The 27,572-nt window shown below is 40.4% G+C and overlaps 2 protein-coding genes across 2 annotated transcripts in view; both read right to left on the bottom strand.

Annotated features, from left to right (window-relative positions):
* Nucleotides 1-14,780, bottom strand: part of LOC127629688 (prolactin-releasing peptide receptor-like) — a 40,775-nt gene extending 25,995 nt beyond the window's left edge. Inside the window, exon 1 of the mRNA XM_052106894.1 lies at nucleotides 14,322-14,780. The gene's annotated coding sequence lies outside the window, so the exon portion shown is untranslated. The remainder of the gene's footprint in view (nucleotides 1-14,321) is intronic.
* Nucleotides 14,781-20,520: 5,740 nt separating this feature from the next.
* On the bottom strand, nucleotides 20,521-26,278 carry si:dkey-202l22.6 (interferon-induced very large GTPase 1). The gene is given in 4 exon segments (XM_052106893.1): nucleotides 20,521-21,545; nucleotides 21,548-23,695; nucleotides 23,698-25,428; nucleotides 25,593-26,278. Coding segments are annotated over 4 exon segments (4,623 nt in total). The 5' UTR covers nucleotides 25,648-26,278; the 3' UTR covers nucleotides 20,521-20,856.
* Nucleotides 26,279-27,572: the final 1,294 nt, after the last annotated feature.

Raw genomic sequence — 27,572 nt, 5'->3', positions numbered from 1 at the left:
TTTAGTTGCTAGGGAGTGGCTTGGCAGCTTCCAATCATGAAACTCCAAAGGCTGCTTGTCAGTATGAATGATATAAATCAACTCCCATGCCTCTGTGACATTCATAATGTAAGATATACCTCTATGGATTTTTGTTGCTAAGGTGCTCGACAATGGTTGCTAGGGAGGGGCTAGGAAGTGTTGAGGTGATTCATGATTGGCTGTTTGCTGTCCCGAGTCAAACGAGACCACCCTTGTGTTTCTATGACACTTCTATCCGGAGATATCCCTTTGATCTCTTTCATTAGAAGTCTATGGGACTTGTTGCTAAGGTGCTCTAAATGGTTGCTATGGCGTGGCTTGATAGCTTCACAATGATCCTGAGAGACTGATTGGTCGTCTGAGTAAAATGAGCCCGACCCCTCGTCTCTATGACACTGTGATCCAGAGCTATGTTCAATACAAAATCCCTATGCAATTTAATTTCATGGGCCGTTCTACACCATTGTAAGTCAATTGGGGCATTTTTGGGCAGCTCCTGCCCCCAGGGGTGCAACTTTTACCCCATATTGAGGTATGCTCTTACAGAGCCTGCCAGCCTCTTCAAATGTGGCAAATCACACGTTTCTGTGAAATCCTCGCTCGGAGCTGTGACGCGTCAAAGTTTGTCTCAATGTTAAGTCTATGGGATTTTTCGGCCGCTTTTTGCCCCTGGGGCAAATACCGTACTCCGATAAGCTTATAAAAGTCATAGCACACGTGTCCTCAATAGGCTGTTCGATTTGACACCTCATTCGTGGGTCTACGCCAAACGGTGCGGGACGAGTTAGGTGCCGAAGTTTTGTTAAGAGATATAAAATAAAAATAAAAATAACTAGATAGGTACATTTCCTGAAGAAAATGTGAGTGGTGCTTGCCGTGGCAAAACTCGATCAAACAGCATGTTGTAACTGGAAAAGAACAAAAATTATGGTCATAAATAAATCAACCCAGAAGTCTGTACGATTTTCTGGTGCAGAAATATGTGATTTGTTACTCGGTTGCTAGGGAAAGCCCGTGTGGTTGCTATGCAGTTACCAAGGTAATACAATACATGGCTCCTTTCCATCCTGAGTGAAATAAGTCAACCCGAAGTCTGTAGTGTTTTCTGGTGCAGAGATATGTGATTTGTTACTCGGTTGCTAGGGTAACCCCATCTGGTTGCTAGGCAGTTAGCATAGTGATACTAATCAAGTGTCCTTGCCATCCTGATTGAAATAAGTCAACCCGAAGTCTCTATGTTTTTCTGATGCAGAGATATGTGATTTGTTACTCGGTTGCTAGGGTAACCCCATCTGGTTGCTAGGCAGTTACCATAGTGATACTAATCAAGTCTCCTTGCCATCCTGATTGAAATAAGTCAACCCGGAAGTCTCTATGTTTTTCTGATGCAGAGATATGTGATTTGTTACTCGGTTGCTAGGGTAACCCCATCTGGTTGCTAGGCAGTTATCATAGTGATACTAATCAAGTCTCCTTGCCATCCTGATTGAAATAAGTCAACCCGGAAGTCTCTACGCTTTTCTGATGCAGAGATATGTGATTTGTTACTCGGTTGCTAGGGTAACCCCATCTGGTTGCTAGGCAGTTACCATAGTGATACTAATCAAGTCTCCTTGCCATCCTGATTGGAATAAGTCAACCCGAAGTCTCTATGTTTTTCTGATGCAGAGATATGTGATTTGTTACTCGGTTGCTAGGGTAACCCCATCTGGTTGCTAGGCAGTTACCATAGTGATACTAATCAAGTCTCCTTGCCATCCTGATTGAATTAAGTCAACCCGAAGTCTCTACGTTTTTCTGATGCAGAGATATGTGATTTGTTACTCGGTTGCTAGGGTAACCCCATCTGGTTGCTAGGCAGTTACCATAGTGATACTAATCAAGTGTCCTTGCCATCCTGATTGAAATAAATCAACCCGAAGTCTGTACTCTTTTCTGGTTCCGAGATATGTGATTTGTTTCTCGGTTGCTAGGGTAACCCCATCTGGTTGCTAGGCAGTTACCATAGTGATACTAATCAAGTCTCCTTGCCATCCTGATTGAAATAAGTCAACCCGAAGTCTCTACGCTTTTGTGATGCAGAGATATGTGATTTGTTACTCGGTTGCTAGGGTAACCCCATCTGGTTGCTAGGCAGTTACCATAGTGATACTAATCAAGTCTCCTTGCCATCCTGATTGAAATAAATCAACCCGAAGTCTGTACTCTTTTCTGGTTCCGAGATATGTGATTTTTTCTCGGTTGCTAGGGTAACCCCATCTGGTTGCTAGGCAGTTACCATAGTGATACTAATCAAGTGTCCTTGCCATCCTGATTGAAATAAATCAACCCAGAAGTCTCTCTGATTTTCTGGTGCAGAGATATAGTTACTGCTAAACGGTTGCTAGGGTACTATGTTTAGTTGCTAGGGAGTGGCTTGGCAGCTGCCAATCATGAATCTCCAAAGGCTGCTTGTCAGTATGAATGATATAAACCAACTCCCATGCCTCTGTGACATTCAGAATGGAAGATATCCCTCTATGGATTTTGGTTGTTAAGGTGCTCGACAATGGTTGCTAGGGAGGGGCTAGGAAGTGTTGATTTGATGCATGATTGGCTGTTTGCTGTCCCGGGTCAAACGAGACCACCCTTGTGTTTCTATGACACTTCTATCCGGAGATATCCCTTTGATCTGTTTCAATAGAAGTCTATGGGACTTGTTGCTAAGGTGCTCTTAATGGTTGCTAGGGCGTGGCTTGATAGCTTCACAATGATCCTGAGAGACTGATTGGTCGTCTGAGTAAAATGAGCCCACCCCTCGTCTCTATGACACTGTGATCCAGAGCTATGTTCAATACAAATCCCTATGCCTTTTCATTTCATGGGCCGTCCTACACCATTATAAGTCAATTGGGGCATTTTTGGGCAGCTCCTGCCCCCAGGGGTGCAACTTTTACCCCATATTGAGGTATGCTCTTACAGAGCCTGCCAGCCTCTTCAAATGTGGCAAATGACACGCTTCTACTGAAATCCTCAGCTTGGAGCTGTGACGCCAAAGTTTGTCTCAATGTTAAGTCTATGGGATTTTTCGCCGCTTTTTTGCCCCTGGGGCAAATACCGTACCCGATACGCTTATAAAAGTCATAGCACACGTGTCCTCAATAGGTCGTTCGATTTGACACCTCATTCGGTGGGTCTACGCCAAACGGTGCGGGACGAGTTAGGTGCCGAAGTTTTGTTAAGAGATATAAAAATAAAAATAAAATAAAAGTATAATAATAAGTATGTGAGATTACTAGATAGGTACATTTCCTGAAGAAAATGTGAGTGGTGCTTGCCGTGGCAAAACTCGATCAAACAGCATGTTGTAACTGGAAAAGAACAAAAATTATGGTCATAAATAAATCAACCCAGAAGTCTGTACGATTTTCTGGTGCAGAAATATGTGATTTGTTACTCGGTTGCTAGGGAAAGCCCGTGTGGTTGCTATGCAGTTACCAAGGTAATACAATACATGGCTCCTTTCCATCCTGAGTGAAATAAGTCAACCCGAAGTCTGTAGTGTTTTCTGGTGCAGAGATATGTGATTTGTTACTCGGTTGCTAGGGTAACCCCATCTGGTTGCTAGGCAGTTAGCATAGTGATACTAATCAAGTGTCCTTGCCATCCTGATTGAAATAAGTCAACCCGAAGTCTCTATGTTTTTCTGATGCAGAGATATGTGATTTGTTACTCGGTTGCTAGGGTAACCCCATCTGGTTGCTAGGCAGTTACCATAGTGATACTAATCAAGTCTCCTTGCCATCCTGATTGAAATAAGTCAACCCGGAAGTCTCTACGCTTTTCTGATGCAGAGATATGTGATTTGTTACTCGGTTGCTAGGGTAACCCCATCTGGTTGCTAGGCAGTTACCATAGTGATACTAATCAAGTCTCCTTGCCATCCTGATTGGAATAAGTCAACCCGAAGTCTCTATGTTTTTCTGATGCAGAGATATGTGATTTGTTACTCGGTTGCTAGGGTAACCCCATCTGGTTGCTAGGCAGTTACCATAGTGATACTAATCAAGTCTCCTTGCCATCCTGATTGAATTAAGTCAACCCGAAGTCTCTACGTTTTTCTGATGCAGAGATATGTGATTTGTTACTCGGTTGCTAGGGTAACCCCATCTGGTTGCTAGGCAGTTACCATAGTGATACTAATCAAGTGTCCTTGCCATCCTGATTGAAATAAATCAACCCGAAGTCTGTACTCTTTTCTGGTTCCGAGATATGTGATTTGTTTCTCGGTTGCTAGGGTAACCCCATCTGGTTGCTAGGCAGTTACCATAGTGATACTAATCAAGTCTCCTTGCCATCCTGATTGAAATAAGTCAACCCGAAGTCTCTACGTTTTTGTGATGCAGAGATATGTGATTTGTTACTCGGTTGCTAGGGTAACCCCATCTGGTTGCTAGGCAGTTACCATAGTGATACTAATCAAGTCTCCTTGCCATCCTGATTGAAATAAATCAACCCGAAGTCTGTACTCTTTTCTGGTTCCGAGATATGTGATTTGTTTCTCGGTTGCTAGGGTAACCCCATCTGGTTGCTAGGCAGTTACCATAGTGATACTAATCAAGTGTCCTTGCCATCCTGATTGAAATAAATCAACCCAGAAGTCTCTCTGATTTTCTGGTGCAGAGATATAGTTACTGCTAAACGGTTGCTAGGGTACTATGTTTAGTTGCTAGGGAGTGGCTTGGCAGCTGCCAATCATGAATCTCCAAAGGCTGCTTGTCAGTATGAATGATATAAACCAACTCCCATGCCTCTGTGACATTCAGAATGGAAGATATCCCTCTATGGATTTTGGTTGTTAAGGTGCTCGACAATGGTTGCTAGGGAGGGGCTAGGAAGTGTTGATTTGATGCATGATTGGCTGTTTGCTGTCCCGAGTCAAACGAGACCACCCTTGTGTTTCTATGACACTTCTATCCGGAGATATCCCTTTGATCTGTTTCAATAGAAGTCTATGGGACTTGTTGCTAAGGTGCTCTTAATGGTTGCTAGGGCGTGGCTTGATAGCTTCACAATGATCCTGAGAGACTGATTGGTCGTCTGAGTAAAATGAGCCCACCCCTCGTCTCTATGACACTGTGATCCAGAGCTATGTTCAATACAAATCCCTATGCCTTTTCATTTCATGGGCCGCCCTACACCATTATAAGTCAATTGGGGCATTTTTGGGCAGCTCCTGCCCCCAGGGGTGCAACTTTTACCCCATATTGAGGTATGCTCTTACAGAGCCTGCCAGCCTCTTCAAATGTGGCAAATGACACGCTTCTACTAAATCCTCGCTTGGAGCTGTGACGCGCCAAAGTTTGTCTCAATGTTAAGTCTATGGGATTTTTCGGCGCTTTTTTGCCCCTGGGGCAAATACCGCACTCCGATCGCTTATAAAAGTCATAGCACACGTGTCCTCAATAGGTCGCTCGATTTGACACCTCATTCGTGGGTCTACGCCAAACGGTGCGGGACGAAGTTAGGTGCCGAAGTTTTGTTAAGAGATATAAAAAATAAAAAAATAAAAATATAACTAGATAGGTACATTTCCTGAAGAAAATGTGAGTGGTGCTTGCCGTGGCAAAACTCGATCAAATAGCCTGCTTGAAAAGAACAGAAATTGTGGTCATAAATAAATCAACCCAGAAGTCTGTATAATTTTCTGGTGCAGAAATATGTGATTTGTTACTAGGTTGCTAGGGTAAGCCCATGTGGTTGCTATGCAGTTAGCAAGGTAATACAATACATGGCTCCTTTCCATCCTGAGTGAAATAATTCAACCCAAAATCTGTACTGTTTTCTGGTGCAGAGATATGTGATTTGTTACTCGGTTGCTAGGGTAACCCCATGTGGTTGCTAGGCAGTTACCATAGTGATACTTATCAAGTCTCCTTGCTATCCAGAGTAAAATCAGTCAACCAGGAAGTCTCTACGATGTTGTGATCCAGAGATATGTGATTTGTTATTTGGTTGCTAGGGTAACCCCTCCTTGTTGCTAGGCAGTTACCATAGTGATACTTATCAAGTCTCCTTGCCATCCTGAGTGAAATAAACCAACCCAGAAGTCTCTACGCTTTTCTGATGCAGAGATATGTGATTTGTTACTCGGTTGCTAGGGTAAGCCCATCTGGTTGCTAGGCAGTTACCATAGTGATACTAATCAAGTGTCCTTGCCATCCTGATTGAAATAAGTCAACCCGAAGTCTCTACGCTTTTCTGATGCAGAGATATGTGATTTGTTACTCGGTTGCTAGGGTAACCCCATCTGGTTGCTAGGCAGTTACCACAGTGATACTAATCAAGTGTCCTTGCCATCCTGATTGAAATAAGTCAACCCGAAGTCTCTATGTTTTTCTGATGCAGAGATATGTGATTTGTTACTCGGTTGCTAGGGTAACCCCATCTGGTTGCTAGGCAGTTACCATAGTGATACTAATCAAGTCTCCTTGCCATCCTGATTGAAATAAGTCAACCCGAAGTCTCTACGCTTTTCTGATGCAGAGATATGTGATTTGTTACTCGGTTGCTAGGGTAACCCCATCTGGTTGCTAGGCAGTTACCATAGTGATACTAATCAAGTCTCCTTGCCATCCTGATTGAAATAAGTCAACCCGAAGTCTCTACGCTTTTCTGATGCAGAGATATGTGATTTGTTACTCGGTTGCTAGGGTAACCCCATCTGGTTGCTAGGCAGTTACCATAGTGATACTAATCAAGTCTCCTTGCCATCCTGATTGAAATAAATCAACCCGAAGTCTGTACTCTTTTCTGGTGCCGAGATATGTGATTTGTTTCTCGGTTGCTAGGGTAACCCCATCTGGTTGCTAGGCAGTTACCATAGTGATAGTAATCAAGTGTCCTTGCCATCCTGATTGAAATAAATCAACCCGAAGTCTGTACTCTTTTCTGGTGCCGAGATATGTGATTTGTTTCTCGGTTGCTAGGGTAACCCCATCTGGTTGCTAGGCAGTTAACATAGTGATACTTATCAAGTCTCCTTGCCATCCTGATTGAAATAAGTCAACCCGAAGTCTCTATGTTTTTGTGATGCAGAGATATGTGATTTGTTACTCGGTTGCTAGGGTAAGCCCATCTGGTTGCTAGGCAGATACCATAGTGATACTAATCAAGTGTCCTTGCCATCCTGATTGAAATAAGTCAACCCGAAGTCTCTACGCTTTTCTGATGCAGAGATATGTGATTTGTTACTCGGTTGCTAGGGTAAGCTCATCTGGTTGCTAGGCAGTTACCATAGTGATACTAATGAAGTGTCCTTGCCATCCTGATTGAAATAAGTCAACCCGAAGTCTCTATGTTTTTGTGATGCAGAGATATGTGATTTGTTACTCGGTTGCTAGGGTAAGCCCATCTGGTTGCTAGGCAGTTACCATAGTGATACTAATGAAGTGTCCTTTCCATCCTGATTGAAATAAGTCAACCCGAAGTCTCTACGCTTTTCTGATGCAGAGATATGTGATTTGTTACTCGGTTGCTAGGGTAACCCCATCTGGTTGCTAGGCAGTTACCATAGTGATACTAATCAAGTCTCCTTGCCATCCTGATTGAAATAAATCAACCCAGAAGTCTCTCTGATTTTGTGGTGCAGAGATATAGTTACTGCTAAACGGTTGCTAGGGTACTCTGTTTAGTTGCTAGGGAGTGGCTTGGCAGCTGCCAATCATGAATCTCCAAAGGCTGCTTGTCAGTATGAATGATATAAACCAACTCCCATGCCTCTGTGACATTCAGAATGGAAGATATCCCTCTATGGATTTTGGTTGTTAAGGTGCTCGACAATGGTTGCTAGGGAGGGGCTAGGAAGTGTTGATTTGATGCATGATTGGCTGTTTGCTGTCCCGAGTCAAACGAGACCACCCTTGTGTTTCTATGACACTTCTATCCGGAGATATCCCTTTGATCTGTTTCAATAGAAGTCTATGGGACTTGTTGCTAAGGTGCTCTTAATGGTTGCTAGGGCGTGGCTTGATAGCTTCACAATGATCCTGAGAGACTGATTGGTCGTCTGAGTAAAATGAGCCCACCCCTGGTCTCTATGACACTGTGATCCAGAGCTATGTTCAATACAAATCCCTATGCCTTTTCATTTCATGGGCCGCCCTACACCATTATAAGTCAATTGGGGCATTTTTGGGCAGCTCCTGCCCCCAGGGGTGCAACTTTTACCCCATATTGAGGTATGCTCTTACAGAGCCTGCCAGCCTCTTCAAATGTGGCAAATCACACGCTTCTGTGAAATCCTCGCCGGAGCTGTGACGCTCAAAGTTTGTCACAATGTTAAGTCTATGGGATTTTTCGCCGCTTTTTTGCCCCTGGGGCAAATACCGCACTCGATCGCTTATAAAAGTCATAGCACACGTGTCCTCAATAGGCCGCTCGATTTGACACCTCATTTGTGGGTCTACGCCAAACGGTGCGGGACGAAGTTAGGTGCCGAAGTTTTGTACGGAGATAGAATAATAATAAAAAGAAGAAAAATAAAAATAAAAAACTAGATAGGTACATTTCCTGAAGAAAATGTGAGTGGTGCTTGCCGTGGCAAAACTCGTCAAACAGCATGTTGTAACTTGAAAAGAAAAAAATTATGGTCATAAATAAATGAGGCCAGAAGTCTGTACGATTTTCTGGTGCAGAAATATGTGATTTTTTACTCGGTTGCTAGGGTAAGCCCATGTGGTTGCTATGCAGTTACCAAGGTAATACAATACATGGCTCCTTTCCATCCTGAGTGAAATAAGTCAACCCGGAAGTCTGTAGTGTTTTCTGGTGCAGAGATATGTGATTTGTTACTCGGTTGCTAGGGTAACCCCATCTGGTTGCTAGGCAGTTACCATATTGATACTAATGAAGTGTCCTTGCCATCCTGGTTGAAATAAATCAACCCGAAGTCTGTACTCTTTTCTGGTGCCGAGATATGTGATTTGTTTCTCGGTTGCTAGGGTAACCCCATCTGGTTGCTAGGCAGTTACCATAGTGATAGTAATCAAGTGTCCTTGCGATCCTGAGTGAAATAAATCAACCCGGAAGTCTGTACTATTTTCTGGTGCCGAGATATGTGATTTGTTTCTCGGTTGCTAGGGTAACCCCATGTGGTTGCTAGGCAGTTACCATAGTGATAGTAATCAAGTGTCCTTGCGATCCTGAGTGAAATAAATCATCCCGGAAGTCAGTACTATTTTCTGGTGCAGAGATATGTGATTTGTTACTCGGTTGCTAGGGTAACCCCATCTGGTTGCTAGGCAGTTACCATAGTGATAGTAATCAAGTGTCCTTGCCATCCTGATTGAAATAAGTCAACCCAGAAGTATCTACGCTTTTCTGATGCAGAGATATGTGATTTGTTACTCGGTTGCTAGGGTAACCCCATGTGGTTGCTAGGCAGTGACCATATTGATACTAATGAAGTGTCCTTGCCATCCTGGTTGAAATAAATCAACCTGGAAGTCTGTACTCTTTTCTGGTGCCGAGATATGTGATTTGTTTCTCGGTTGCTAGGGTAACCCCATCTGGTTGCTAGGCAGTTACCATAGTGATAGTAATGAAGTGTCCTTGCCATCCTGAGTGAAATAAATCAACCCGAAGTCAGTACTATTTTCTGGTGCAGAGATATGTGATTTGTTACTCGGTTGCTAGGGTAACCCCATCTGGTTGCTAGGCAGTAATCATAGTGATACTAATCAAGTGTCCTTGCCATCCTGATTGAAATAAGTCAACCCGAAGTCTGTACGCTTTTCTGATGCAGAGATATGTGATTTGTTACTCGGTTGCTAGGGTAAGCTCATGTGGTTGCTAGGCAGTTACCATAGTGATACTAATGAAGTGTCCTTGCCATCCTGATTGAAATAAGTCAACCCGAAGTCTCTACGCTTTTCTGATGCAGAGATATGTGATTTGTTACTCGGTTGCTAGGGTAACCCCATCTGGTTGCTAGGCAGTTAACATAGTGATACTTATCAAGTCTCCTTGCCATCCTGATTGAAATAAGTCAACCCGAAGTCTCTATGTTTTTGTGATGCAGAGATATGTGATTTGTTACTCGGTTGCTAGGGTAAGCCCATCTGGTTGCTAGGCAGTTACCATATTGATACTAATGAAGTGTCCTTGCCATCCTGGTTGAAATAAATCAACCCGGAAGTCTGTACTCTTTTCTGGTGCCGAGATATGTGATTTGTTTCTCGGTTGCTAGGGTAACCCCATCTGGTTGCTAGGCAGTTACCATAGTGATAGTAATCAAGTGTCCTTGCGATCCTGAGTGAAATAAATCAACCCGGAAGTCAGTACTATTTTCTGGTGCTGAGATATGTGATTTGTTACTCGGTTGCTAGGGTAACCCCATCTGGTTGCTAGGCAGTTACCATAGTGATAGTAATCAAGTGTCCTTGCCATCCTGATTGAAATAAGTCAACCCAGAAGTATCTACGTTTTCTGATGCAGAGATATGTGATTTGTTACTCGGTTGCTAGGGTAACCCCATGTGGTTGCTAGGCAGTTACCATATTGATACTAATGAAGTGTCCTTGCCATCCTGGTTGAAATAAATCAACCTGGAAGTCAGTACTATTTTCTGGTGCCGAGATATGTGATTTGTTTCTCGGTTGCTAGGGTAACCCCATCTGGTTGCTAGGCAGTTACCATAGTGATAGTAATCAAGTGTCCTTGCCATCCTGAGTGAAATAAATCAACCCGGAAGTCAGTACTATTTTCTGGTGCAGAGATATGTGATTTGTTACTCGGTTGCTAGGGTAACCCCATCTGGTTGCTAGGCAGTAATCATAGTGATAGTAATCAAGTGTCCTTGCCATCCTGATTGAAATAAGTCAACCCGGAAGTCTCTACGCTTTTCTGATGCAGAGATATGTGATTTGTTACTCGGTTGCTAGGGTAACCCCATCTGGTTGCTAGGCAGTTACCTTAGTGATACTAATGAAGTCTCCTTGCCATCCTGATTGAAATAAATCAACCCAGAAGTTTCTCTGATTTTCTGGTGCAGAGATATGTGATTTGTTACTCGGTTGCTAGGGTAACCCCATCTGGTTGCTAGGCAGTTACCTTAGTGATACTAATGAAGTCTCCTTGCCATCCTGATTGAAATAAATCAACCCAGAAGTTTCTCTGATTTTCTGGTGCAGAGATATAGTTACTGCTAAAGGGTTGCTAGGGTACTCTGTTTAGTTGCTAGGGAGTGGCTTGGCAGCTGCCAATCATTAATCTCCAAAGGCTGCTTGTCAGTATGAATGATATAAACCAACTCCCATGCCTCTGTGACATTCAGAATGGAAGATATCCTCTATGGATTTTGGTTGCTAAGGTGCTCGACAATGGTTGCTAGGGAGGGGCTAGGAAGTGTTGAGGTGATTCATGATTGGCTGTTTGCTGCCCCGAGTGAAACGAGACCACCCTTGTGTTTCTATGACACTTCTATCCGGAGATATCCCTTTGATGTCTTTCATTAGAAGTCTATGGGACTTGTTGCTAAGGTGCTCTAAATTGTTGCTAGGGCGTGGCTTGATAGATTCAAAATGATCCTGAGATACTGATTGGTCGTCTGAGTAAAATGAGCCCGCCCCATTGTCTCTATGACACTGTGATCCAGAGCTATGTTGAATACAAATCCCAATGCCATTTCATTTCATGGGCCGTCCTACACCATTGTAAGTCAATTGGGGCATTTTTGGGCAGCTCCTGCCCCCAGGGGTGCAACTTTTACCCCATTTTGAGGTATGCTCTTACAGAGCCTGCCAGCCTCTTCAAATATGGCAAATCACACGTTTCTGCGAAATCCTCGCTCGGAGCTGTGACGCGTCAAAGTTTGTCGCAATGTTAAGTCTATGGGATTTTTCGGCCGCTTTTTGCCCCTGGGGCAATTACCGTACTCCGATACGCTTATAAAAGTCATAGCACACGTGTCCTCAATAGGCCGTTCGATTTGACACCTCATTCGTGGGTCTACGCCAAACGGTGCGGGACGAGTTAGGTGCCGAAGTTTTGTACGGAGATAGAATAATAATAAAAAGAAGAAAAATAAAAATAAAAATAAGTATGTGAGATTACAATAGTGATGCTTTGCAAGCACCACTAATAAGTATGTGAGATTACAATAGTGATGCTTTGCAAGCACCACTAATAAAAATAAAAAGTATAATAATAAGTATGTGAGATTACAATAGTGATGCTTTGCAAGCACCACTAATAAAAAGTATAATAATAAGTATGTGAGATTACAATAGTGATGCTTTGCAAGCACCACTAACTAGATAGGTACATTTCCTGAAGAAAATGTGAGTGGTGCTTGCCGTGGCAAAACTCGTCAAATAGCCTGCTTGAAAAGAACAGAAATTGTGGTCATAAATAAATCAACCCAGAAGTCTGTATAATGTTCTGGTGCAGAAATATGTGATTTGTTAGTAGGTTGCTAGGGTAACCCCATGTGGTTGCTAGGCAGTTACCATAGTGATACTAATCAAGTGTCCTTGCCATCCTGATTGAAATAAGTCAAACCGGAAGTCTGTATGTTTTTGTGATGCAGAGATATGTGATTTGTTACTCTGTTGCTAGGGTAAGCCCATCTGGTTGCTAGGCAGTTACCATAGTGATACTAATGAAGTCTCCTTTCCATCCTGATTGAAATAAGTCAACCCGGAAGTCTCTACGTTTTTCTGATGCAGAGATATGTGATTTGTTACTCGGTTGCTAGGGTAACCCCATCTGGTTGCTAGGCAGTTACCATAGTGATACTAATCAAGTGTCCTTGCCATCCTGATTGAAATAAATCAACCCAGAAGTCTCTCTGATTTTCTGGTGCAGAGATATAGTTACTGCTAAGCGGTTGCTAGGGTACTCTGTTTAGTTGCTAGGGAGTGGCTTGGCAGCTGCCAATCATGAATCTCCAAAGGCTGCTTGTCAGTATGAATGATATAAACCAACTCCCATGCCTCTGTGACATTCAGAATGGAAGATATCCCTCTATGGATTTTGGTTGTTAAGGTGCTCGACAATGGTTGCTAGGGAGGGGCTAGGAAGTGTTGATTTGATGCATGATTGGCTGTTTGCTGTCCCGAGTAAAACGAGACCACCCTTGTGTTTCTAATGACACTTCTATCCGGAGATATCCCTTTGATCTGTTTCAATAGAAGTCTATGGGACTTGTTGCTAAGGTGCTCTTAATGGTTGCTAGGGCGTGGCTTGATAGCTTCACAATGATCCTGAGAGACTGATTGGTCGTCTGAGTAAAATGAGCCCACCCCTTGTCTCTATGACACTGTGATCCAGAGCTATGTTCAATACAAATCCCTATGCCTTTTCATTTCAGGGGCCGTCCTATACCATTATAAGTCAATTGGGGCATTTTTGGGCAGCTCCTGCCCCCAGGGGTGCAACTTTTACCCCATATTGAGGTATGCTCTTACAGAGCCTGCCAGCCTCTTCAAATGTGGCAAATCACACGTTTCTACTGAAATCCTCGCTTGGAGCTGTGACGCGTCAAAGTTTGTCTCAATGTTAAGTCTATGGGATTTTTCGGCCGCTTTTTTGCCCCTGGGGCAAATACCGTACCCCCGATCACTTATAAAAGTCATAGCACATGTGTCCTCAATAGGCCGTTCGATTTGACACCTCATTCGTGGGTCTACGCCAAACGGTGCGGGACGAGTTAGGTGCCGAAGTTTTGTTAAGAGATATAAAAATAAAAATAAAAATAAAAATAAAAAGTATAATAATAAGTATGTGAGATTACAATAGTGATGCTTTGCAAGCACCACTAATAAAAATAATAAGTATGTGAGATTACAATAGTGATGCTTTGCAAGCACCACTAATTAATAATTTCCAAAATTCACAACATGTTTTTATCTGTTGTTTTACCATTTTCACTGTGGTGAAAAAACAAGCTGGACACAAAGTGAGGCAGTCTAGCAACTAATATATATACATGTATAGTCTAGCACTATTATATATTACAAAAAATATTGTATTATGCAGGCCTATCTGCTTTCGCTTGGCGCTCCGTGCTCCATTTAATCCATATTATACTATTTTATTCAAATTGAGGATTTTGTTCGAGGATGAATTTTTTTTTAGGGTGATGACGTCATAAAACATGACGACAGACATTAGAAGCTTCATTCTAAAACCTCAATAGAAGTTTTGAATGTAAATATGACATAAAAAAAAATTACATTTGGTACAGTCTAGTATGAACTATGACCACTATGGCCATTCTAGTAGTTATAGAATTCCGGTAGTTCTAGTGTTAAACTCACCTGCTTTAGTTGCTTGAATAAATCCAGGTGTCTGTCTTTCATGTGCTTTATTAAGTTTGATGTGTTTCCTCCTTTCGTCAGAAAATTGCGAAAGCAGCGTTTACAAATAGGTTTTTGCTTATCTATGATGTTTCCCTTTTCATCAGCCTCAAATCCAAAGAATTTCCAAACCTGGCTTTTTCCACTTTTCTTTTCGACAAGATTCAGTTGAGACTCCGCAGCAGCAGCTACTTTGCTTGTCGTCCTCTTTTGCTTGTTGTGAGCGTTCGAAAGTTCCCGACACTGCATGGGATCTTTTTCTTTCAGTGCTTGGGCCCTAAAAATAATAATCCTTAGAAAAACAATAGGGCCTCTGCACTTTCAGGGTTTGGGCCCTAATAATAATAATGATACTCCTTAGAAGAACAATAGGATCTCTGCACATTCAGTGTTTGGGCTCCAATGAATCAAGGTAGTTTAGTTCAGGTCTTATTGTACCTTGAATTCAATTTAATGTAATTTTTGCATAACTTCAATGCAGGCAGTGTACTTCAGTACATGGTTGAACCGTCATAGTATGGGTAGGGGGGTCTGAAGAAAGAAGTCACCTTCATCTGTTGTGTTGAGCTGTTGGTTAATATGGTTAATGGTTAAAGAGGACTTTCCCCTACAAAAGCATCTCATGAGTCCATTTCCTGGAAATCAACTACCAGAGAGAAGAGGCTCTTCAATTACTGGCTCTCTCGTGCGAACCCTATAGTTCAAAATCCTTTTGGCATCCTTTCCAAGCAATGGTGTGTTTACAGGCGTGTCCTCATTGTCTCAACACAAAATGCAGAAGCAGTGGTGAAAGCACCCTGTGTTTTGCACTATTTTCTGAAGATGAATGGAGATACAGGGTGAGGAGAAGGCACAGATTTAAGAGCACCAAACACTTCCAAGGCCTGTCTGCAGCCAATTCACAAGGCAGGGGCAAACCACAGCAGCAGAGAAGAAGCAGAAGTTAGGGATACATTTTGCGAATAAATCAAAAAGAAGCCTAAGAAGAAAATGCCTGCTTCATTTTTATATTTATTGTTACTGTGTTTTTCCACATTCAAACCAAATAAAGACGTAGTTTGTGTTGCATTTATTCATTTATTACATGCACATGCAAGTTGTAATGTACATTAGATGATCTGGTCACACTTTCAACATGTATGAACATGATATCAAAAAATGTATATTGAATGATAATCCTGACCTCTAGTGGTGATGTTTCCTAACTGCTGGAACAGTTCAATCATGTTCACAGTTTGAATCACCTTGGTTGAGAATATCTTCAATAGTAATTAATTTATTTTTTTTGTTGAATTTAATAAAGTTAATATAAAATTAAATATTTTGTTAAAAATAATCAAAAAACATAAACTACCCCCCTGTTTTACAGTCAAATCAGTAGATATATAGTTACCAATTGTTTGTTTATTAAGCATGGATTAAATCATTTCCAAATGTATTAAAATAAAATGAGAACATTCTCAAAATGTTTCAATACTTCATGATAATTATATTATATCTTTCTTCCATGGAACTGAAGAGAAGATGATAGGGAGAATTACCTCAGTTACATTCACTTTTATTGTATTGAAAAATTTATTTTTTAAATGCAATAAAAATGAATACAAGGTGACAGAGGCTATCATTATGCCTAACATTGCCTTTTGTGTTCATGGAAGAAAGAAAATCATACAGGTTTGAAACAATATGTGTTGATTACATTTTCTTAAAGGAATAGTTCTCCCAAAAGATGTTTTCAACATTTACTCACTCTTGTGCCATCCCATATGTGTATGTCTTTCTTTCTTCAGCAGACATCAAATTAAGATGTTTAGAACAATATCTCAGCACTGCAGGTCCATACAATGACAAAGTGAATGGGTGGCAGCATTTTGAAGCTCCAAAAATCACATAGGTCATCATAAAAGTAATCCATAAGACTGACTAATTAAATCAATGTCTTCAGAAGCGATTTGATAGGTGTGAGTGAGAAACAGATCAACATGTATGTAAGTCTATTTTTTTACTATAATTTCTCCACCCTGTTCAGTCAATCTCCACTTTTACTTTCAGTTCACATTCTTCTTCTTGTGTTTTTGGTGATTCACATTCTTCACGTATAAGTCCCATACTAGACAGGGAGAAGAATGTCTACTAAAAATGCACTTAAAGGGATTGTTCACCAAAAAATGTATGGTATCATATAATTTACTCACCCTCATGCGAGGTGTATATGACTTCCTTTCTTCAGCAGAACATCTTTGAAAAAAATAGATATCTCAGCTCAGTAGGTCCTTATAATGGATGCGGATGGTAACTCGATTTTTGAGGCTCCAAAAAGCACAGACAATCAGCATTAACTTTATCCATATGACTCCTGTGGTTAAATGTGTCTTTTAAAATTATACAATCACTTTAGGTGCAAAACATATCAATATTTAAGTACTTTTTAACTATAAATCATCACTTCCCGGGTAAGCAGCAGACACACCCGGAAGAGCAGAGCTGTTTAAAACTGAGTAGGAGGAATGCTGTATGGAATGAATGCCTAATCAAATTGAAGCAATTTGAGAACAAAGATGTCAGAAGATTATAATTTAATAGGAGAAGGAGGAGATACAAGTTTTTGCACAGCCATATTTATTTGAAACCAAGAACTCTGACCAGGAGCTCAGGGAGATGGAGAGATGGTTTGGAATCCTCCAAACTGAGGATTCAGGCTTTCCCCCTCTACTGTCTTAGAGGTTGTCTTTCGTTTGCCTCGAAATAACTGGAAGCGTTGTCCAAGACCAGAATGACCTGGTAAGAGTAAGTATCATGTTTTATGTATGACATATTTAGTCTAATGTGGTGTAACAGATGCGGCTTGGCTAATTTATTCACTGCATGTTTTTGCTTTCTGTTTTGCAGTCTCAAGGTAGGGAATAGTATGTTCCAGATGTATGTGTCCATTGTCCAACTGGTTCTGGAATTGTCAGCACCAAAAGGAGTTTTGACTGAGATTCTTCATGTTGTCCAGCGGTTGTCCTTGGACTGATGTTCTTTTGAAAAATCCCCCTGCACCAAGGACCTCTTTGGTCTCCACCTTTGTCTGCTGCTTGCAGGTCCTGACTTGAACGAGACTCCTAAAACAATCCATCATGCTGTTTGATATGTTGTTAATCAGATGTAATGTACATTCTTCAACAAATAATTTTACAAAAATTACATAGTTATATAATTGCAGTAAATAACATACATTTTTTTTTTTTACATTATCTTATGTTAAAGGTTGATCTCCCTCCCCCTTGCACTTCCTGTTGAAAATCACATAAATATTATACGATTGTATCTCCTAACCTACCTCAGTTATTTGTAAAAACATCATAGGCATAGCTGATGGGTTCAGATATCGGGGTCTCCCTCATCTGCTCTGAAATCGTAAAGTGAAAAAGGTTCACTGCATACCTGCAATCTTTTCAGCGACTCAATGTGTAAACTTGTATCCATGTGAACTTTGATCAGCCATAGCTTCAGTCTCTCAGGATCATTTGGAGGAAATCTGTGAAAAGTTGTTCTTCTCTCCTGCGATGATGCCCGCAGACGTAATCACTCTTTTTTCTCTTGGTTGTGACATCCAGGATAAGCACACATATGCACCATTGTGAAAAACAAACAAATGCAAATACAGCTCGAAACAATAATCACACGATTCTTCTGTAAAGTGTTCCTCCTACTCAGTTTAAAACAGCACTGCTCTTCCAAATGTCATGCATGCATCACTTCTCGTTGGAACATGTCAACACGAATACATCACACAAGAGTCCACGTGACCTCAGCCCTCTCGTGAACTGAGGAAACACTGCTGCTTACCCGGGAGTGATCTTTTTCACACCAAAAGTGATCGTTTCACTTTATAAGACATTAATTTAATCACTGGAGTCGTATGAAGGACATTAATGCTGATTGATTGTGCTTTTGGAGCCTCAAAAATTGTGTTACCATCCACATGCATAATAAGGACCTACTGAGCTGAGATATTTTTCTATTGTATTTAAATATGAGTTATGCTGAATAAAGGAAGTAATTTACACCTGGGATGGCACCCACACCTATTATATCACTTCTGAATATATGGATTTAACCATTGTAGTCTTTTGGATTACTTATATGCTGCCTTTATGTGCCTTTTGGAATGTAAACATTTTGGCACCCATTCACTTGCATTGTATGGACCTACAGAGCAAAGATATTCTTCTAAAAATGTTTGTTTGTGTTCAGCAGAAGAAAGAAAGTCAAACATGTCCGGGATGGCATGAGGGTGAGTAAATGATGAGAGATTTTTCATTTTTAAGTGAAATATTCCTTTAAGTATTTTTTCCTTTATGTCATTTTTATATAAATAAATATATAATCAAGATACTTAGGTAAAACAGGTTTTTGTAAATGCACTATGAATAATGCCTGCTTACCCTGACCTCATGTGATGTTCCCTAATTGTGGACATAGTTGAAATCAATTAGACATAACTGTAACTAAATTCTGCAAATAAGTTAAGAAACAACTAGTCTTGTATCTTGAGACTGGTGAAGTCAGTTTTCAAGTTTATTGTTACTTTGTCCTTGAAGTGAGTCTCACTTAAAAATGACTCATGTATGCTTTGGAATTTTGCTTTCTTTCATATAAAAACAAACAAACTTTAAATCAGTTGGTTTTATATTAATCAGCCTTTATAATAACTGATAATCTACTTTATTTAAGACTGTATTATACAGTATGTTAAATAATGTAGTACATTAAATGTAATACATTTTTTAAATATTATGAATAATTTGCTTGTGTGTCTAAGTTTCTTCCTTATTTATATAATAAAATAATAGAGAAATACACAAACACGATTTTTTTAAATACTTTTTATTTGTAAACCTTCTGTCAGAGCACTATTTGTAATGAAGTAAAAGTAAAAGTGTCACCATGGTATACATCTTATTAATAGACATCTGTTGACAGTGAACATTGAATTACTTATGAGACCTAACGAGTTAACATTTCGAAGAGGCAAATATGTAAATATACCTGGAACTGGTCATAACATGTGTTTATGCGAAAGGGTTTATCAACAGTTGTTTCCCCCTTCTGTTGTTTTTTTATTTACAGCAAAGGTTTTACAAGGCAAGTCAGTCCACTCGGTGGCCATCTTGGGAACACTCTTAGGCTGCTATTTTCTATGGAAACAAACAGCATGAAAGTACAGATCCTATCTATTTGAATAAGGGAAGACCAAAATCCTTAAAACAGTTGGTCAAGTTTACAATTAAATAACATATTTCAGATCAGCAGTAAAGTTGACAAAATAATCTCATAAATTGCGCTTCTTTAGTTCAGATCAGGTTAAAAAACGCTATTTGACAGGCTGGTTCAGCAAATGACCATTCTCGAGTTGACTGACATGCCTGTATCTAAAAAGTGATTGGCTCTTTTACCTGTAAGGCAGGACCAGAAGCGCAACTACACGTTTGTTGGTATGAACCATCAATGTTGATGCTGGTTTTTCGTGTCATGTTTGACAGCGAGACACGCGTGAAACCGGGTGAAGGTAGGAAATAGGAAAGCGCAGAAAGATTAGTTATGGGTAGTAAGAGGAGCCCAAGTATAGGTTGGACATGGCAGAGTAAGAGAGTTTTTTAACAAGCTTTTCTCTAAATGTAAGTGACTGAACGCCCATTCCCAAACATACAGCGACTTTTTGCATAACCGTGACAGAAAAGATACTTGGAAATGTATAGGTATTATAGGTATTATAAATCACTAAAAGCATTTCACAATTTCACTTCAAGCATTTCTTCAACATTTCCGGTGATAAAACATGAAGTTAAGTCGGCCAATTTCTCTGTACCCATTTGAGCATTGTTTTCTTCATTTCAATGCACTATTTTTCATTTTCCATCTTCATTTTACTGTTCTGTGCCCCAAAACGCATTCCCCATCTGACCATTTTTGTCATGTGACAGTCAGAGCAAAGTCGGTAGACAGAGGATGAGCGATAGCTTTGTAGTTACCTCGAGATAAAAAAAAAATAAAATGCATATATCTGTTTTTTTTTTTTTACTTTTTTAAAATGCTAAGAAAATAAGTGAAAAAAAAAGTTATAACAAATAAAAGTAAAAAAAAAAAAAAAAAATCCTTTCATTATTGTTTAAAATGTGTTGTAAGCTTTTATATGAGATTTAAAAAGCATGATATATCTATTATTTTTACTTATTTAAAATGCTAAGAACATTTTAAGTAAAAAAAGTAAAAACAAATAAAAGTTAAATAAAAATGTATAATTTCATTGTTGTCTAAAATATGTTATTTGTAAGCTTTTATTGGAGATTTAAAAAGCATACTTTTACTATAGTCTTTGTCTAAAGTACATTTCTGTAATAGTATAATTCTTAATAATTCATAATTATCCTATGTAAAATCTGTGTTATCAGGTGCAGTTAAATTATGAGAAATGCAAACATGGAGATAATGATGCTGGTGAAGGATGTTGTCACTCTGTAATATTGAAGGCCTCTTTTAGGCTTTGTAGTGCCTCCCCCTGGCTGATTTTGTTCCAAGCTTGAGGTAATGTTGCAGGCGCACACTGATATTCTTGAGCAAACTTACTGTTGTACCTCACAAAAACATACCTCCAGTAGATTGCAGCCCCATTATTCCTAGGATCCTCTGGGGAAATGTTCCAGTCTGGGTAGATGGACTGGTACTCCTTAAAGGGCAGAGACTGACCCGCTGTATGTCTGTTTTGGAATTGGTTCTTGCCTGTAATATCTGCAGAGCAGGTGTTGTGGGACAGAGTCGTGGAGTTGGCATTGGTATAACACACTAGACCTTTGGGTCGATGCAGAACGGCTTCGTGAACTTGATGTTCCTTTTCTCCCAGGTCACAAGGAGCTTTGCAGAAAGGACAGTGCTGATCACAGCCCTTCAATCTTTCATATAGCATATTCTGAAGTTTATAGGGGAGGTCATCAAATACTTCAATAACATCATCATTCTCCTTAAATTCTTGAGCAATTGATGAGGATAACTCAGTAACTGATTCCTTTAGATTTGCGAGGAAGTGTTCATCATGTATAGATATGTCAAACAAAGTTTCTTCCAAGATTTGAGTTGGCACAAAGATTTCTCCCAGACTCTGCAGGTTGATGCAAATTTTCTCCAGTAGTAGTCTTACATTGCACTACCATTTTCAGATGCCTGAATAATGCATCTCTTCATCAATTCAAAGATTTGGTGCATTCGCTGTTTCCTGCGGTCTTCTATCATAACAGAAACTGAGAGATGTGTTGCGACAAAGTTCTCTATGCTCTTCCGACTGAAGCTCTCATGGGACTGCAGGTACTCATGGAAATTCTCAAAGCGGTCCTTAAGCAGCATGTCTTTAAGAAGGCCATAGTGGAACTTCTTTGATGAGCTATAAAGCTGTGCATTTTTATGCTGGAGCATATCATGAAATATCTGTCTCTCTATGCTGCTGTAAATAAAGTCTTCAGCTGTTGGTTTGAGGCACAGGTTGGTGAAAGCTTGAACTGCTCTTTGACACTGGTCCCTCTTTCGGAACTGATACATGAAATTCAGCATGTGTTTTTCCTTGATCTCATTTAGAAATCGCTCTTTAATTTCTCTTTCCCTTATAAGCGACTCCTGAAATTCGTGAAAAGACTCAGCTGCTTTGCTACAGATGTATCCTTTAAGGTCCACCTCAAATTTGGGTTTCATAGTGAATGGCTCTAATTTTAAAACTTCCAGGCCCTTGTCCACAATCATAATTAACTCTCTCATGTAGCTGTCAGAGTAAACCTCTTTGCGCCACAGTTTCTCAGAGACTCTCTTGTTACAGTCCTCTATCAAATTATTGGTGAATTTTTGAGCAACTTCTTTATTGTACGTCAATGTTTTCTTCATCTTACTACCCAGAGCAAAGTGACCATTCTTTACTGTGAAGCCATTGAGTTGGTTTGCGTTCCAGAATTTGATATTCTGATTTTTTAGACCACGATTGATCAGGTTTTCCTTTAGCTGCTCCACCATCCTTGTGAAGATTTCCTCTGTCTGTAGAGGAGGATTGTTCCTGTTGGATGGGATGTCTTCCCAAACATTAACAAATTCCTGTGCAAGCTCCTTGTCCTCAATCGTACATTCAGTGTTCTTGGAGGTCTGTAAGAGTGCACATAGTTTTACCTCCAGCGCTGCTTCAAGTGCAGTTAGTAAGGCATGCATCTTGACCATCATGTTATGCTGGGTGGTAGCAGCCTTAAGTTTTTGAACAACAGTAGATGTCATGTGCTCTTGAATGAGGTCTACTCTTTTGAGAAGGCTTGCTTTGTAATTGTCCACAAGGGCAATGTCAATATCCTCTTGCCTGAGGTTGTTCCAGAGACTTGCTTTGATTTTGTCTCCATCCATATTGATTTGGGTAGCTGCTTCTTCTCTTAAGATTCTGAGTAAAACATCTGAATCCATGTCCTCTCCATTTTGCAAAGCTGACTCTTTTAACGTGGTTATATGATTTTCCAACCCTTGAACCCAAATATCCATTTGATCTGTGAGCTGCTTCTCTCCCTCTACAAGTTTTGTGCAGAGGCCAATAATGACATCAGCTGTTCTGGTGTCTCCAAACTTTATGGCAAATTTTCCATTTTTCACTGACTCCCACAAGTTGCACATATGCTCCATAAACGCACCCAAGCAGGTTGGTTGGCCATTTTTTGACTTGTCATGGAACATAGTCAAGAGGCTTTGCTTTAGTCCAAGAACTGCATCACTGTAGGTTTGAGCATTTTGTGTAGTCACAGATTGGCTTGTCCATGGACCATTCAGGATATGGCTTACACCTCCTGTTTCATTTGCGAGAAGTGTCTCTCTTTGAGATTCATTTGGGCTCTGTCCTTTGGTCAGTACATTAATTACATAACTCATGATTTTTCCATCCTTTCCTGCTCCCTCTGAAGCAACCTGGAATGTAGTATTCCTCTCCAAGTCTTTTGTGCAGAGAAGAGCATTGATTGCTATCTGAAGGTTGCATTTTGTGTCATCCTGAACCTCATCTGGTAAATTTATAAGCGTGATATCACTCAGTCCACTGACAAAAATAGCCAGTTCACTGTCATGCACAATACTTCCTTCTGTTTGCCTTGCATCTTGGCTGTTCAAACCTTCTGTACCAATAAACATCAGAAATTCACAATCCATCTCATTTCTGAAGTTGTCAGGCAGGTTGAGAAGAAGCATGTATGCCCCTTTTATATGCCTTCTCCCCCACTTTGGGAAGTTCACACCAAACAATGCAGATAAGATCTCAGCAGTCTTTGAGTTGTGGAGCCCAAGACTGTCAAGACTCTCATGCGACTGAACTTTGGCAGCTGCTTGTGTACCTCGTAAAGAACGCTGTACACCCAATTCATGGGAAAAACTGAGACATCCCCATCATAGAGCTCAAGGGGAACTCCATACAAGAGTAGTTCAGCGCCAAAATATGGTAAGCGAAACATGTCGTACAAGTCACTGTTTGGGCTGCGAAAATATCGTTCATAGACCAATCCCATCTCCCGAAGGAAGTGTTCGAGTCCAATGCAAGGTTCTGGAATCTGTACCCCATCTTTTTCCCTATGAAGGGACAGTCTATCCAGCTGCATAACTTCAAGTTTGACCCTCATCCAAGAGAGGAAAAATGCCCGCTTGGTCATGTCAAATGTACACAGAGCTTCAATAAAAGCCCTCATGGCTGTTGTTAACTTATAATCAAGTAGTAATTTAATAAGGCTTTCCTTTTCTTCTGTTATGCTCTGGGTTGTTTGATCACGTGCCTCTTCCTTCTCTAGCCGACACAACTGTTTCCACACTGTACCTTGCAGGGGAAGCTGCTCGTCCAAATATTTAGACACACCTTCTTCAAATCCACTGAGGACTTCTTCAACCTCACCAAATGCCATTTGACAGATCTCATTCTCATCAACTTTAATGTTGAGGTCATTGGCCATACCAGCTGTGCCAACAAGGTTTGTGGTGTGTAAGTATGGAATACGGTGATTCAGGGTATCTCTTAAGCTGTTAGCAATTGCTTCCTCATCACCTGTACAGCCATAAAGCACTGAACCATCAAGCAATTCTAAATCTTTCACCAGCCTTTGTTTTATTCTCTCATTATGTTCATTATTCTCTTGTCCATCCTCCTCAGTTGACATTGAGCAGTCTATTAGAATCATGTGGCTTGTATTGTCTCTCCATGATGCAAGCAGTTCCCGCTCCTTAATGCCAAAACTTCCACAGAATACTATGAGGACTGCAGATGTGTAACACAGAAGACTTGTCTGTTTTTCATAGTTGGCTGCATCTCCATGGAGATTAGCTACAAGCACAGGACGAGGGAAGACTTTGTCCTGATGATCTCCTGAAATAAGATTCCAGCACACCTCTACTAGCCCATCTGAGAAAACTCGAGGCAGCTTGCCTCCTTCCATGCCAGAGTTTATGAAGCATTCGTTCAGCTTGTGTGGACCCCCAAGCACATGGTTGAGTACTCGAGATTTTGAGACACTGCAGTGACCTAGTCTCACTGCGGAGAGAAACAGCATCCTTGAATCGGCCATGTTCTTCATGATAGCTCCCTCAGATGGTGACGTCCACTGACCTAGAACACTTCTAAAAGGACACAGGAGGAGGGTTCCCTTCTTTTCTGGGTAAATGGGTGGTAGGTATAGAGGTACTGCAAAGTTGCACTGCACCATTCGGTGGGTGATCTCTTGCTGTAGGAAACTATTTGTTGTCATGTAGATGGCTGCAACCAGGTCCAAGGGATTGATGGCACATTCAGAATTCTCATCCATGTCCAAACCGTACGCTCCTACAACACACTCACAGCGAGTGCTGCATGCTCTGGGATTATACAGCCATAGCCTTCGGAGGAATGCATTTGAGAGCTCTGTTGGGTCCTTTGGTACCTTGTCTTCCATGTTTGGGGTGGTAACATACAACATCGTTGTAAGATCCAGAGGAGTCACTTTCTCCCTATGCAGGTCCAGCATTTGCAGTAAAATATGTTTGTCTCTGTCAATTTCAGACACTAGAGGAGAGGTATATTGGATAAATAAATACAGTGTGTCAGGAATAGGGTATGTTTTTTTATATAATCTTGCAATAACTGTTAAAGCTAACATGTTAGCTATTTCTAAGAATCTTGGACAAAAAAATCAGATGGTTGTGCCAAAAATATTAAGTATAACTCACCTATCTCAGTAGTGCGGGGCCCAGGGTCAGGACGTATTGTCCAATGAAGAGACATTGTTTCAGTGAGTGTTTTTCTTTGTTTTGAATGTCAGCGATGATTTGAAGGATCACATTGGCTAACCTTGCTAAGCCAACATAATGTTTATTTTTTAGCTTCAGAAATTGAAGGAAAAAATAAATAGATGATTCAAATAATTGTAGTTTAACTTTAAATTAAATTAAATGAACAACCTATGTTTTTTCACCCAGATTAGTGTATTTTTAGGGATAGGTAAGTATTTTCAGTTTAGATGTCCATATCTTAAACTTAGGCTAGTTCTATGTCCAGACTTTTCTCTATCCAAATACTAAATTCTAATAAATTACTGGGCTAATTATTTCTGACAGTTTTGGGGCTACATCAGTATTAACTGCTTAGCATGCAGTCTTCCTCACCCTTCTTGCTTCCCTAAAAGAGTATTAACAATGCTTGTTTCTAGCTACACATATGGGAACTAATGTCTTTTTAAATTAGATTAAATTAGCCATTTGTCATTACTATGTACTAATTCATTAACCAAAGTCCACATTCTCAAATCAAATCTATAGTACATTAACTCAATTTACAAAAAAAGAAAGAAAAATTGAAATGCTAAACCTGATAATGTTCATCAGTAATATATGTAGGCATCAGTATCATCCAGCTCTGGTTTGTAGAAAATTGAGCTTACCTAAACTGTGGTTGAATTGATCTCTTATTTTGTCGTGTGCTGTGCTGCCATTGAATGGAACAAATATTAACCTGGCCATGGCTGTGAGCTCTTATATACAGACTCAGTGTGGTATGGTCTGATTTTGTGGAATTTTACTTACCCGGTTTATTAGGTATGTATGGACATACAGTTCACACTTGATCACGTACGCACTCACACACTAAAATAACAACAGTCACATAGCAGAAAAAGTACCAAATATTCCAAAAATATCTTATGTATGACTGCCAGGGTTGGGTAGGTTACTTTTAAAATGTATTCCACTGCAGTTTACAGAATACATGCTATAAAATGTAATGTATATTTTTATTTTTTCTCTTGGTTTGACTATAAACCAGTTAATAACAAGATAATAAAATCTTCCAGTACAGTAAGATAAATACGCTTACATTAAAAAAACATTCTCTGAAAAAAAAAATTAAATATCTTGTGCAGTTTTATTTGTATAACAAGATATTTAGGTATTTTTAAAGGAAAACAATACAAAGATTCTCATCAGGAATACGATTTTTGCAATACATCTTTGTTCTTATATTAAAGGTCTTACTAGAGAAAAAATCATGGCTGGTAACAGGTGCATGTAAAAGTGCTACAAATAGCATTTTAGCTAAGCATATAGGGAAATATGAAAAAACATTTTCCTATTTTCTCCCCAATTTGGAATGACCAATTCTCAATGCTCTTTAGGCTTCAAGCTATTCTCCGCGGCATCCATGCACAACTCACCACGCACCCCACTGAGTGCGAACCACATTATAGAGTGTTCTGGAAGACATGATGGAATAAAACCTCCAAAGTTTCCAGCACCGTGAGGAGGCACTTCATGGGAACTAAACGACATGCCTTGGATAATCTATCAACAATGACTAGGACACAGGTGAAAGAATCTGATGCTGGTAAGACAGTTATAAAATCCACCCCAGGAATGACCAGTGACACTGAGGAACGGACAGAAGAAGGAGCTTAGTGGACTGAAGACATCTTGGTACGCACAATATTCCTAGGGCACGTCTACCTGAAGCTCACTCGCAGGACTATCTATAGAGGTGGTACACACAGGCATGGGAGTGTGGGAACAAGTAGGATGGGGAAGTCATAAGCATCAATGGAAACACACTCCACCCCATGCCAAAACCTTTCCGGTAGTCCAAGAGAGAAGCAGGGAGTGTTGTTGTATCCATGGACACCCCAGGATTATATTGGCGTGGAGCCCTGCAGAATCAGAAAG

Source organism: Xyrauchen texanus, chromosome 36, assembly GCF_025860055.1.
Source record: "Xyrauchen texanus isolate HMW12.3.18 chromosome 36, RBS_HiC_50CHRs, whole genome shotgun sequence".
NCBI classification, from domain to species: domain Eukaryota; kingdom Metazoa; phylum Chordata; class Actinopteri; order Cypriniformes; family Catostomidae; genus Xyrauchen; species Xyrauchen texanus.
This window is presented reverse-complemented; position numbering and strand designations above follow the sequence as displayed.